General features: G+C 37.7%; 1 protein-coding gene across 1 annotated transcript; it reads left to right on the top strand.

The window, feature by feature from the left end:
- Positions 1-10829: 10829 nt before the first annotated feature.
- Positions 10830-12058, top strand: LOC147621229 (uncharacterized). Its single transcript, XM_086824516.1, has 3 exons — positions 10830-10978; positions 11225-11378; positions 11514-12058. Exons 2-3 carry the CDS (start codon positions 11234-11236, stop codon positions 11876-11878), a joined length of 510 nt encoding a protein of 169 aa, XP_086680642.1. The 5' UTR covers positions 10830-10978; positions 11225-11233; the 3' UTR covers positions 11879-12058.
- Positions 12059-15106: the final 3048 nt, after the last annotated feature.

Raw genomic sequence — 15106 nt, 5'->3', positions numbered from 1 at the left:
GTGCCTATTATTTTATATTCCTTGGAGCTTCCCTTCAACAGGCCGAATTGACACAGCTCACTACCATGTTGCATTAACATGGCACACTACCCGAGTATTCATAATGCATCCTCATTGACCACAACTCACTAATGATGAAATTAGTATCTGAGGGAATACTCCAAGGAATATTCTCTATACCTTTTTGGATCAAGGCTATGCCTCAGACCAAAGCTAATGCTTGTACCCCTTATCATCTCCTAACCACCATCAACGGTCATAACTATGATTCCTTCCAGCATCTAAGGTAGGGTTCCCACTACAAATATGTGCACTAATGGCTTCTCCTCATAATGGGGTCAGTGGGCATACAAATATGTGCACTAATGGCTTCTCCTCATAATGGGGTCGACGGGCATACAAATATGCACCATACCTCAATGTGAGATACATGCTAAGAGGTAGGCATTGAACATATACTAACACAAACATGGGTGCATAGAGACCTGGCTATGGAGGCTATGTATCCAGCTGCTCTGCAAGTGTGTGGTGGAGGTAGGCTCCTTTTGCTACTCTAGTCTCTGGGATAATACTTACTTGCCTATATTGGCCAAGTCCTCCTTCAGCTGCTGTCGGCGCCCGCTTGTTGCTGTGCATCCATTGCCCTGTTGGCCCCCTCCTTGTTGCAATCTTCCCCTTTTTGATGCCGATCTTTTTCTCTCCAAATTCAAATGTTCTCTTTTTTCCCTATCCCAAAGATGCCTGGTCCTGAGGCTTTCTTAGTGCATTCTACTTTTTCCCCTATCCCAAAGATGCTTGGTCCTGAGGTTTTTTCCCCTGTCCAAAAGATGCCTAGTACTAAGGATTTCCTGGTGCATTCTCCTTGGGGCCCTTCTCCTTATCTTTTCTAGCTCCTAGTTGTGCCTTCCCTTTAAATAAAGCTTCTAGGTATGGGCCAATATCCATTTTTTTATTAGGCCTAGTGAGCTTCGTTATCTGTTCTTTCAGGTTGTGATATAGGAATTTAGCCCAAGCCACTTTCATTCCAGCTTCAACGGCCTTCACCATCCCAGAGGCCTTTATGGACATGTAATATAGTTTGTGGGTTAGATTTATCATCTCCAACACAAAGCACATCTGGTTATGCTTATCTTCATCTGTTGTGCCTATTATTTTATATTCCTTGGAGCTTCCCTTCAACAGGCCGAATTCCTTGATCAAGTCATCGTTCTCCACCGACTTGATCTCCACTTCTCCCTGAGCCAGCAAGTTGAACACTTTGGCCACATATAGAGGGTCAAATTCTTTTTTGTCCCCTGAGGGTAGTGTGATGAAGTTCAATTTCTGGAGCTGCTCCATTTGCTTCCCATCTCTGAAATTGTACTCGAGTTTCTCCCAGGGTAGATTCCATGAACTTCTTTAGTTCCATCCTCTCCTGTCATTCAACATGCTTATTTGTCTCCTTGTATAGAGTGGACAAGAGATACTCAAACTCCACCATCTTGTAAGACACGAGATAGCTAGTGTTGAGAGACAGAAGTAAGGAAGACGTCAAAGCTTAGCACATAGTGTATTGGAAGGTAAGGAAGACATGAGATAGCTAGGGTTGAGAGATAGAAGGTAAGAAAGACATAAAAACTTAGCACAGAGTGTATTGGAAGAACAACGTAACAGAGAGTTTTTGCACAACAGACATGCAAATTAGGCCTTCAATAGAGAAAGTGATATGATTTTCGGCCGCTATCATGGCGCATGCCTCCCCTTGGTACGGCCATAATTTCTTGATATATCTCCATGATTCTCCCTAATTCTTTTAAAATTATGTCTATGGGTGCCTATTATATGAGTTGCGAGGTCATTAATGGCCGGGTTGATTTGGGGCGAAAGCGATGTGACGCCTCTCCCTTTCCATCCATGCATCCTTTTTTAGGGGTGGCAACATCAATTTTCATGCCACCTCCATGCTATTGCCAATTGGAGATCATGTTTTGCATAGACAATACGTATTATTAGATTTTTTTCTTTTCCATTTTCATTCTCTCCAGAATCCTATCCCACTTTCAACTCCTGATCCTGACTCGACTCAGATTCTACTTGTTGGACATTATCCAAATATGGACAAGCTTTTTCTATTGGGGCTCCTTTGTGTTTTGGCATCCGTCCATGATAAGGCTTCAGACGATATCCGATCACCAATTTCTTGAGCCTTTCACAATCCACACTTTCTAGTTCAAAGGTTCTTGTTCCCATTTTCTCAACAATTCTAAATGGGCATGTCCACCTCATCTTCAATTCTCCTGGGTGAGGTCCCATTCTTGACAAGAATAGCAGGACTGCATCTCCTTCTTTGAATATCTTGAAATTTGTGTTTCTTTCCACCTAGAGCTTTTAATAATGCTAATCAAGAATAAAGATTAAGCTTAATCATAATAGATAATAATAAGAAGGATAGTAATTACATCACATAATCAAGCTCTCAAAATGAACCAAGAAGTACATGATTTTTATAGCTCTCAAGGAGCCATTATGCCCTCATCCATGAGCTACATTCACCCTTGTGACATCTATGTGTCCATAAATGCTCACAAGCTCTCAAAATGAGCTAAGGATTACATGATTTTATAGCTCTCAAGGAGCCCTCATGCCCACATCCACAAGATACATGCACCCTTGTGCCCATCCATGTGTTAATAATGCTCATAGACTGTGTGACACCTTGTGCTTTCCATGTACTTTTTAACCAGTGATTTCACCTTTCACATGTAACCATACAAATCAACCTTTGACTTAGGATCCTTAGTCTTTCTTACTTTCTAATGTGTATGCTCTCCCCCTTGCTCTACTCATGTTGTAACCTTACAAATTGCTATTTCAACAATGTCCACTCTCTATGTGTCACGTGTGAGAGAATTACATGAACCCTCCTTCCTTCCTATGGATCCTAGAACGTAAAGAGCTTGACCCATCCTGACTCCTATGTTGTGAGCCTAGAGTGTTGAGAGAAAGATAGCTTCTCGATGGTCCCTCCACACATGTTGTAGTTACCTATCTGCTTTATTTGTGTGTGCAAGACAGAAAAAGAAGAGCGAGGGAATAAAATAGAAAGAGAGATATAAAGACTTTGAGAAAATAAAGAATTCAAATATATCACCATGGAGAGCCAAATTTGGAAAGTTATAATACATTTTTTTCCTTGAACAAAAACATCATTACTCTCACAAAATCTCTATGCAACTACCCTAGTTTCCAAACGGCTCATCTTTTTATAATAGCATTGAGTCGATTAACGAATATCTTTAGACTCAATACCTCTAAGCCTAATGCACATACTTGCTCTTTTAGATAATTGGCTTGTTCTTTATATTCCCTATTACATCCACCTAGACGTTCCCTAACTTCAACATGCAAATTTTCCATGAAAGAAATCATGTCTAGTTAGTTAGTCTCCATGCGACCACTACTATCAAGAACGCAATGAAGATGATGTGTCAACTGATCTCTTAGCGTATCTCCCCTTTGGCTGCCACTTCCATGGATCTTTTCCCAAAGGGAATCTAAGTACTCCTTGTAAAAGCAACTTGATTTTTCGTAGTGTGCTCACATATGTCTGTAATAGTTTGTACACGTTTAGAGCTTGGCTATCCAGATGGAGACCTTGATTGAGCAAGGTGTTTTGTAGCTCCAACGTTCATCATTGGGCGGGGTAGACAAAGCTACTTCAGAATTGGAAGCTCCATTTGCAACAACCACTACAACATTTGAGTGGTTGTTATCATTTTGGATCTCCATTTTGCTAAAATCCAAAATGAATATCTTAACTAGGCTCTCCAAATATCTCTTTTTATCTTTGTCAACATATAACATAACCCTAATAATCCAACTATATACCAATACTATATGCATGTAGATACCTCGTTTATGCAAAAAGTACACACTGTGTACTCTTAGCGAGACACATAATTGTCTCTCTAAAAGTCTAGTAATTGGCCAATAAAGAAAGTTCTTTGCTTTTTAAGCACATTTCTCTATTGTTTTAGACTAATATAGTATGTATATTCTCTTATTCCCATATATTCTCACTCTAGAACTCTCTCTAGAATCAAAGGCAATGGTCTAATAAATGAAAAGTTTCTAGCTTAGCCAGCCAAGCATATTAAAATTATAAACTCTATTTATGTGCACACACTAAAGTATTAGACATGAAAAAATCATTATTACATTCACATTTGCCATATAAATTATCAATATTAAAACACTCAATGAGATATAGAAAGTATTTTAATGTGCAGTCTCTCTCTCTCTCTCTCTCTCTCTCTCTCTCTCTCTCTCTCTGAGCTAACCAAACATATGAACATAAATAAATCTCTTTATCTATGCATCACATATTAACTACAAACACACAAATAGATAGAGAGAAAAAGGATAACCTCAAATTGAAGAGAGAATGATATTCGAAACTGCCAACTCTGCCACAAATAAATAGAGAGAAAAAGGATAACAATAAAACTAACCTCAAATTGAAGAGAGAATGATATTCGAAACTGCCAACTCTGTTAGCTATCGTCCTTATGCTTGCTTGTATAGAATCACACGCAGAAACCAAAACAACATAAAACTTATGGTCTTTTTATTTTTCTCATGCTATCCAGCTACGTTTCATACTACCAAACACACAGAAAAAGGAAAGAGTAACTATTTATGTATTACGTGTGTGTGTGTGTGTGTGTGTGTGAGAGAGAGAGAGAGAGAGAGAGAGAGAGAAGAGACATCCATCAATAATCTCTAAGATGATTACATCATTATCTTTATCAATTTCCTTATTCGAATGCACTTCAATATTTCCCTTTAAAAAAAGCACTTTTCCTCGAAGCTCCTACATCTGCTACCCACAATATAAAAGCCATCTAGTAATCCCAATGCCTCTTTGATTAAGAGGAGATTGAGACTGTCATCTAGCCTATATGGCTCTAAGATTACATAAATATACTGTGGATTAGCATCATCCCATCTCATTAAATCCATGAACTTTCCATTTTGGGCTAGGTTGGTATCCATGGTATCCAAAAATACCATATTGTGGTATCTCCTCAAAAAATATCATATTTGACAATCTATTATTTTCATAAATCAACTTTAAAATGTCTAATGACATGTCTCTGCATAAAACATAATCAAACTTTATATTTTAAAAAAATCATGATCTTTTTTATAATGAGCGAGAGAGAGAGAGACATAGTAGAAGAAAAGAATGAGAGAGATAAAGACAGTATGTATACAAAAAAAAAATACAAACTATTAAAATACTAAAAGAGACCTTCTAACACCAATGGTCACAAAAGAAGAACACACCCATAATTATTTTCTAATGAACTTATGCTTCATAATACATTTACTAACTTTATCAAATACTTGGCATACTTGATCTCTATCACCAAATACATTATACTCTGTTTCATAAAAATCTATCAAGCCTAGACTTTCTTTATTATACATTAGTGCAATATTTTCATCTACTTTTTTTTTTGCTCTAAACGTATGATAATTCTATAAACATCATCCCATCGAGCAACTTCAACCCGCCATGCCTCAACCCATCCACTATGAAAAAAGCGGCGCTCAAACTTTGTAGCCAAATTCACCCTTTCCTTAAAGATAAGATTGCTCCTCATATGCTAAAAAAAATGCGTCACCACTTCCATCTCTATCAATCATATATACATACATGTATAGTAAGGTGTTAACATAGGTAAGTAGATGCATGACATATATGTAGATTTGATATGTATATAAACACGTGCAATCATACATACATACATATATAGTAAGGTGTTAACATAGGTAAGTAGATGCATGACATATATGTAGATTTGATATGTAAATAAACACGTGCAATTACAAAACATGAAAATTAAAAAGTAATAATATATTAAAAATATTTATATTTAAAAAAAGGTCCTCTAACAATATTATTTTTTGGGTTATACATACACACATACACACACACACACACACACACACACAAACAACAACATCTTCCAAGTCTTTTCCACAATTGAACGATTATAATCTTAGCAACAATTTGTAAAACTCACAAAAGCATCACTATTATGTGTGTATAAAAAGCATAATTGTAACTACTATGTGTGTGTGCATTTGTGTATAAATCATAATTGTAACTATGTGCATGCATGGGTGTAAAAATCATAATTGTAGCTACTATGTGTGTGTACATGTGTGTTTGAATTTGTGCATTTGGGTGCTTACCCTTTTATATGTGTGTGTGTGTGTGTTGAACGATTCTAATTTTAGCAATAATTTGTTAAACTCATAAAAGTTTAACTACTATATGTGTATAAAAATCATAATTGTGACTACTATGTGTGTGTGCATGTGTGTATAAATCATAATTATAACTACTATATGTGTGTGCAGATGGATATAGAAATCATAATCATAACTACTGTGTGTGTACATGTGTGTTTGAATTTTTACATTTGGGTGCTTACCCTTGTGTGTGTGTGTGAGTGAGAGAGAGAGAGAGAGAGAGAGAGAGAAAGCACTTCTAAAAATTTCATAAATTTCAATACAAGCCTTTGATGAGGGAAACTTTTCTCCACATGAAATCAAAGGCAACAAACATGCAAATGTTCATTAAAAATTCAATCAAAGATCAATATTACATTTCAAATTACCATGTGATTGAGCATGTGTGATCTATGTGCTACATGTATCTACAAGTGTGTGAGTGCGGGTGGCATGTCTGTGTGTGAGCACACACACATACATATATATATTTATCTTTAAGGTAGGCGTATAGAGAAACTTTACTACAAATATATGTAATAACTACAAATATATATTACATTTCAAAATAGCATGTGATTGTGCATGTGTGATCTATGTGTTACATGTACTGCATGCACTACATGTACACATAAGATACCAATTGAACATCTCTTTACTTCATGCATGTTTTTCTAAAATAATAAAATCTTATTAATCTTTATTCTATGTGTGTGTGTGTGTGTGTGTGTGTGTGAGAGAGAGAGAGAGAGAGAGAGAGAGAGAGAGAAAGAGAGAGAGCACTTATAAAAACTTCATAAATTTCAATGCAAGCCTTTGATGAGAGCAAATTTAATCCGCATATGCAATCAAAGGCAACAAACATGCAAATGTCAATTGAAACTTCACTTAAAGATCAATATTACATTTTGAATTACCATGTGATTAAGCATGTGCATCTATATGTGATATATGTGTCACATGTATCAATATGTGTGTGACTGCAGGTGTGTGTCTATGTGTGAGCAAACACAAATATATGTATTTATCTTGAAGGTAGGTGTAGATAGATAGATACATAAAGAGAGAGAGAGAGAGAGAGAGAGAGAGAGAGAGAGAGAGAGAGCACTTCTAAAAAAACTTCATAAATTTCAAAGCAAGCCTTTGATGAGAGAAAATTTGTTCCACATGCAATCAAAGGCAACAAAGATGAAAATGTTGATTAAAACTTCACTAAAAGATCAATATTACATTTCAAATTACCATGTGATTGAGCATGTGCATCCATGTGTGATCTATGTGTTACATGTATCAACATATGTGAGTGCGGGTGTGTGTCTGTGTGTGAGAAAACACACATATATATATTTATCTTCAAGGTAGTCTTATAGAGAAACTTTACTACAAATATATATTGTATAATATATATTACATTTCAAAATAGCATGTGATTATGCATGTGCATCCATGTGTGATCTATGTGTTATGTTGTTATGGTCAATGCAAGCTTTTCGATAACGTCGACAGGTTTCTAGGACTTGGCTTTGCACCATAATAGGTGTTGATCCTTGTGAGCAGTGTGATGCCTCTTTGACTCAAAAGCAGAATGGTTCATTGATTTGCTTGATGGACACTAGATTGGACGCGATCTTCTTGATGAGGCAATTGAGATCATGGTTGTAGATGACTCTTTCGGAGGCAGGATTGCGTATCTTGTAGTTTCTGTAGCATGCGAAGGATCATGGACTCTTTTACACAGGAGGGGGATTGACTGATGGAGTTTGACTCCACAGTTGGAGTGACTCAGATTGGGGAGGAGATCCGGACACGAGGAGATCTACTTCAGGCCCAGGAGCAGTTTTATGGAGTAGTAAGAGGCAGTCATCTTTTGCCTTGTCGATGACAGAGGCAGAGTATCGGGCTGCTTCTTGTGAGGTGGTGAGGTTGCAGAGGTTACATGATGGTGGGATTGGGCTTCCACACTGAAGGAACCCATGGTCATCCAGAGGCACTTTGTTCGTGATTGAACAGTTTGTTGCTGATGACATCTTGCTAGAGTTCTGTTCGATGGAGGAGAGTATGGTGCACTCTTCACGAAGTCACTATCTCAGGATTTGCTTCGGTGGCACCCCAACTCCTTGTGGTTGGTTTCATAGCCAGGCTGAGAGGAGGTATTAGAAGTCATCTCCTGTCTTTATGTAGACACTTGTGTTGGAACATTGTTCACACTAGGGCTTAGGTAAATTAAAGTAGTTAGAATCCCTTGTGTTAGAACATTGTTCACACTAGGGCTTAAGTAAATTAAAGCAGCTAGAATCCCTTGTGTTGGAACATGGTTCACACTAGGGTTTAGGTTAATTAAAGGATCTAGAATCCCCTATGTTGGAACATCGTTCACACTAGGGTTTAGGTTACTTAAAGGAGCTAGAATCCCCTATGTTGGAACATAGTTCATACTAGGGGTATAGGTTATTAAATTGTAAAAGCTAGAATCCCTTGTGTTCGAACATAGTTCACACTCAGGTCTAAGGGGTGGGACATTGTTGATAGACCGTTGTTAGAAGCTAGCTTCATAAATGGCATTGGGGTAGTAGGATTCAATAAGCGTGGATATTTCTTGTTATTTGTATTTGCTTCTTTATTTGTGTATACAATTATTTTTCAATATGAATTCAGAATTAGAAATAGAAATTTTAAAGTGTAGAATGCATAATGGTAGATGTGTAGGTTATTTCATGGCATCAATGATCATTTATTGATGTAAAGTTACTCATAAGTCATTTTGTGCTTTAAATAGCTTAAGATTACGATGGGTGGATCCCGAGGGCCTGAGTGGGACAATGTAGAAGAGTTGAAGCATGGTAGATAGCATACGATAGAATACCTTTCGACAATATGGCATTCGATCGTATGACATTCGATCGAATACCATATGATCGATTTGCTGGGACTAAAACATTAAGTCGACTAATGACCGACGTGGCATGGAATAATACGATCGTATTTTAAGTGTATTTGACTAAATACGCCCCTTATTCATGTATAACGTATAACTCGTATAACGTATAATGCAACTTAGAAGAATAACTTCAATATTTAGTGACTCTTATATTTAGATGCCTCACAATACATTAGGGTTTTTGTCTCCTTGAACTTTGAGTGCATACACTACATGATAAGTTGTTTCATCTCTGACAACACTTATGAAAGCAACATATTTTTAGGTTTGTGGAGGTTTTATCATTTTATTGTCATGGTCTTATTACTAATACACTCTATGAAAAGATGGATGCAAGTTGTTTGGATTTGGATAATTTGGCCTTGAATCTATCATTTGTATATATATTTGTAGCATAAATATGTTTACATAAACATCCATTCAAATTTCATGTCAAGTGTGCATCTTTTGATAGAGATAGTTGAACAATTTGTTTGTGCATTAAGAGAGAGAGAGAGAGAGAGAGAGTTATATTTAACATGTACATCAAAGTAGAAGCCATTAGACTTGTCATGGGTTGTGGTTCTGGATATGCCAAAGGTTTTTATTGGTGATGTTGGGTGGCTACATCAAATCATACTCAACCATGGTAAGATGAGAAATAAGACAGATGCAACTTTGTATGAAAGGCATTTTTCATGAACTCGCTATTTTTCTTGCTTCTTTTTGACGTAATTGGAAATGCAATCAGGTCCACCCTCGAAGTTGGATCTTCAATACACCCACACCCCTCCCAAGACTACGACTGGCCACAGATATAGAAGCCCCTAAGCTGATTGCATTATCCAGATTTGTGAGTGAGGACGATATACCTATCTTGATGTGTTCCTACGTAGGTGAGAACAATATTGTTGGAGTGTACAAGCTGCCCTCCTTCACAGAGAGGGCCGTCCTCTTCTCACCCGAGCCCATCCAGTCCCTTGAGACTGGGCCCAGTGGGCTGGCTTTCTTAGATGATCGTGATGGAAGGGAATCCTAGCTGATGTTAAGAAATCTTTGTACTCAAGCCTATATAATGAGGCTCTCACTATCAGGTACTTATTTGAGCTTAGTTGCTTCAGCTTTCTTACTAAAACTTGCTTAACTAGAGGCTCCACATTTTGTTTCATGGAGAGTAGCAAATTTGTTTTTAGGTTTTGTCCTTTCATTATCAATATTATAATCTTGTCATGTGGATCTGATTTTATAAGAGTGCCTTACATGTTTATTTATCCAATGTCCATCATTATCTTTATTAGGATGTATGACATGTCTCATACCATGCCCTATGCCTATACAAGTTGTTTTGGGTAATCATCTCGGGTATGAAAGTAACCAATCCAAAACTTTAAAAGTCTAGAAAGTTTCTAGATGGTAACTCAAGTTTTTGATTTTGTCACCAAGGGTAATTTCTAAGAAATTTCAAATTTATACTATGGGCCGAGGTCGTCAAAGGACTATATTGGGACACGTAGGCGTAGAGAGAGACGGAAAAGATAGGAATCGCCACTCGGCAGTCTTGTCAATTTAAACTTTCATAGGCTTGTACTAAATACATCGAATCAAACGTGGCCGTCGCCGCCGCGCAGCGTCAAGTTAATGAATCTCGTCTCGTACCCTATTTGAATCTCTGAGTACAGCTTGCACTGCCTCCCATAGGAGTGAGGGCTTGCTGTCGTAGTGGTCAGCATAGCTGTGGGTGAAGCAAAGCGTTCTCTCACTTGCAGATTGGTGCTAGAGGTAAGATCTGCACTGCTACTTCAATGTGGACGTATTTGCAAGAAAGGCATGCTTGGCCCGGGTAAACTTGCAGTCTGTCGATAAAAGACCAAGTTTTTCTTTCTTTTCATCTTCTCTTTCTTTGTGCCCGCCTCTGTGTGTGTGCGCGTGCGATGCAAGCCTGCTTTTTCAACTATTTTGCCGAGTTTAGCCCTCGGCAGCTCACACATACAGATCTTTTGGTTTTTACTGGTCTGTTTTTTCCAGCCGGCAAGGATGGTGCATCGGAAGATCAAGATCACAAGGAGCAACACGCGGTTGGTGACATTGTCGGAGCTGTTGAAGAAGGCCCACGATCTCTCCGTTGTTCTGTGTGATGCCGAGGTCGCTGCCATAAGCTGTTCCAGTTTGCAAGCCCCAGGTCAGAATACAAGCTATGGCCTAACTGACCTTAAATATTTGGGCTTTCATTTTTGTGTACCTTGAAAATTGCAAAATTTTTAAGCAGCCTTTCTTGTGCGTGGCAAGATTTACTAATATTAAATTCTTGATTCAGCCCAGCCTGTTTTCAGAAAAGCAAACAATCCCTTTCTTGACCACAACAGATGCCGACTCAACTTCTTGCTTGCCATGAGACGACAACCACCATCATGCCTGCTGCAGCCCGTCTCGATTCTGTTGTGGAGCCATGTTGCCTTGCTCTGGTACGCCTGCCCGTCTCCGCGTGCTTTGTTGAGCCGCGTCACCACACGACCTGAGCGCCACGACCTTTTGCTTGCCAATCAAGCGCTCTCATATAGGAAATGGGAGGCGTGGTTGAAAGTAGGTAGGTGTCGTGATAGAAGAATAGAAGGCGGGGGAGGTGATCGTGACTTAGCAGCGTGGGGGAGGTTATCATGGCAAGCAAGAAAAGGACTCTAGCTGACGTTGTGGTGGGTTGTCACTGCGGGTTACAAGTAGGCGTGGTGGACTTGCCCTAGGTTATGGTTTTTCGCAAGAACAACCCTTGAACAAAGATAAAATGTGTTGGTTTATTAAGTTGGTTGTATCTTATCAACTAATTGTTGGTGAATTATACAAGCTAGTTAAGGACAATGTCTTAAGAAGATGTGTGCGGGAAGATGAATTTTTCACAATATTAGATGAAGCATACTTAAGAATAGTTGGAGGACACTTCGCTTGGAGAAATTACAGATCGCAAGGTGCGTCAAGCGGGACTATGGTGGACAACGTTATTCAGGGACGCCATGGAGTTTGTAAAAAGATGCGAAGAGTGTCAATGATTTGCTATTCCGCAACAAAGAGATAGGATGTCATTTATCCTTGTTATTGTAAGACAACCTCTTAAGAAATGGAGAATTAATTTTGTTGGACCTATTAGTCTACTCATGCATTCATCACAAGCTCGATATGTGATCGTGGCCATAGACAGAAGCCAGAGTGTCTAAGCGAGTTGATGCACGAACAATGGCTAAGTTCTTATATAAATAAATCTTTTCAACTTTCGACTGTCCATTAGAAATAGTCAGTGATCGTGCTTCACACTTCATTAATGAGGTGATTGATCACTTATTTATTGCTGGATGTCTTGTAGCTCACTGGAAGTCGTCTCTTTATTATCCACAGGCAAATAGTCAAGCATAGAGTACAAATAAGATATTACATACTATCTTAAAAAAACATTAGAAGCAAGTTATACGGATTGGGAACATAAGCTAGTTACAACTCTATGGGCATATTGAACATCGTATAAGGTAGTGATAGGATATACTCCCTTCCATCTCGCTTGCAGCATTGAGACAATAATGCCTATGAAGTACTTAGTTCCAAGCCTATGAATTGCAGTGTAAGAACAATTAACTGAGAATGTATTAGTCGAAAGGTTGGTTGACTAAGAGAAACTTGACTAATTGGATGACATGGTCTTATGGTCAAAAAATTACGAAAGAAGCGTTGGTTTGACAATAACTTGAAACAAAAAGAACTAAAAATGGGGGACCTTGTCTTTATGTATGCTATCAGAAGCACAAAAAAAAAAACTCAAGTACAAAGGATTAAGACCCTTTTCCTAATGAAATGCTCTTGCACGAGCTTCTCTTGGGTCAGTGATTCGTGATATTTTTAAAGCTTGGAGGTCATTTTTGGTCCTTCTAAGAAATTTATGAATTCTTGATTTTCTCTCTCTAGAAAAAATGTTCAAAAGATATCATCATTAAATGTGTATATAACAAAAAAGGTCGAAAGCTACAAACGTGGATTTGACAAGGTATTAAAATGTGTGTACTAGCTACACGTTGCTCTCAACTTTTTCGGTTCGTAAATGGCATTGACGTCATCATACAATACCTTTTTCAAAACTTTGATGCTGTATTAAGATTAAATCCTTTGCTAGTGATATTTTGTTGTAGAATTTGTTATTTTTGACATCACCATTATTTTCGGAGTGGGCTAAAATCCCAAGAACAACTTTTGAATCACTTAAATCAGACAAATAGGTAAAAAAAAAGATCGACATGGTCTCATTGCCATTTGGCACGTGAATAGAGGCTTTCAATGTTATTGAAAGCATCTATTCATCCCAAATGGCAATGAGTCTCTTCTAGACCTATTTTGATTGTTTCTGCCTCTTTGGATGTCTGATTTAAGTGATTTAAAAGTTATTATGGAGGGTTTTTGGTCGCTCCGAACGCTATGGTGATGTCAAAAACACTAAATTATACTCTCAAAATACTATCAAAAGAAATGTATGGACTCAAGTGACTACAAAGTTTAGCTTCAAAGTGCTTCTCCATATGATGATGTCAGCCATATTGAATAAAGTAACTCTATCTCATTTGAAAAAGAAACCTGCATTGAATGTGTTCTCGATCGTTTTTGAAAAAGGTATCCTTATTCAATGTGTACTTGCTTATTTTTTAAAAAATTTTACTATTTCTCTACGTTACGTTGGCTTTTTCCTATGATTGGTTGGGCTCTATTTTCTCTCTCCTCTACTCATAATTATTTTGGGCAGCCATATGTGCTTCGAAATGTCTTTGGCGCTCCTCCTCTCGCGTTCATGTACTCTTTGCAGCTTCCCTTGCAAATTCATCTGTCCCTCTAATCTCTTCTTCTGTACAATCATGATGGACAATCAAAATAATTCTTTGTACAACTTTGGTTCTGAACTGTTTTACGAGCAAGGGAGTGCATCTATATACGTGTCTATACTGATATAAACGCACATATAGACGCATAGATGGACGCGTAAATAGACGCCCTTATAGCCTTTGTTATAGACGCGCTTATAGACAGGCTTTGGAATTAAAAATAAATTCCAAAGTGCTGCCTATGTAGATGTACAGCTGCATTTTCTACAGAGGCAGCTCTCTGGTTTAAGGTTTTGCTTACTTGTACATAGACGAATCAAGATCAGCAAACATATCAACATAAAAACATAAATTAAAGATAGATATGCACAAAAAGATTTGTGAACACACTTCGAATATTGATTAAAGAAGATGAGAAATTACATTTTATATCCAAAAATTTCTCCATACATGATCGTAGCTATATAAGGCTTGAATAAAAACATAGATACATAAAGAAGATGAAAAATTTCATGTTATATCCAAGAAATTGTCCATACATGATGGTAGCCACATGAGGCTTTAAGCATGAGACCTTAAGCATAAAATTATGCATGAGAGCTTATGCATAAAGCTTATGCATGAGGTCTTATGCATAAGACTTATGCATAAGGCCTATTCGCAAACCAACCTCGGCACTATGCATTAAGCATGCATGCATAGAGCTTAATGCATGCATAGAGTTCTATGCATAGAGCTTAATCTATTCATAGATCTCTATGCATTATGAATGCATGCATAGAGCTTAATCTATGCATTAAGCTCTACGAATAGAGCTTAATGCATAGATTAAGCTTTATTATTAAGCTATGCTAAAGCTTATGCATAAAGCATGCATCAGGCATTATGCATAATGCTTTTTCATGAGGCCTTATGCATAATAAAGATTTAAGTATAATGCTTTATGCATGAGGCCTTATGCATAAAGCATTATGCATAAGGCTTATGCATGAAGCACTATGCATAAGGCCTTCAACATAAAACTATGCATGAGGCCTTATGCATATAGCATGCATGAGGC

The sequence above is a fragment of the Cibotium barometz genome, chromosome 30, assembly GCF_041138505.1.
Source record: "Cibotium barometz isolate CiBa-2024 chromosome 30, ASM4113850v1, whole genome shotgun sequence".
NCBI classification, from domain to species: domain Eukaryota; kingdom Viridiplantae; phylum Streptophyta; class Polypodiopsida; order Cyatheales; family Cibotiaceae; genus Cibotium; species Cibotium barometz.
This window is presented reverse-complemented; position numbering and strand designations above follow the sequence as displayed.

Coding starts and splice junctions, on each gene's coding strand:
- LOC147621229 (XM_086824516.1), top strand. CDS start 11,234: ATGGTGCATCGGAAGATCAAGATCACAAGGAGCAACACGCGGTTGGTG. Junction 11,379..11,513: donor TTCCAGTTTGCAAGCCCCAG/GTCAGAATACAA, acceptor TTCTTGATTCAG/CCCAGCCTGTTTTCAGAAAA.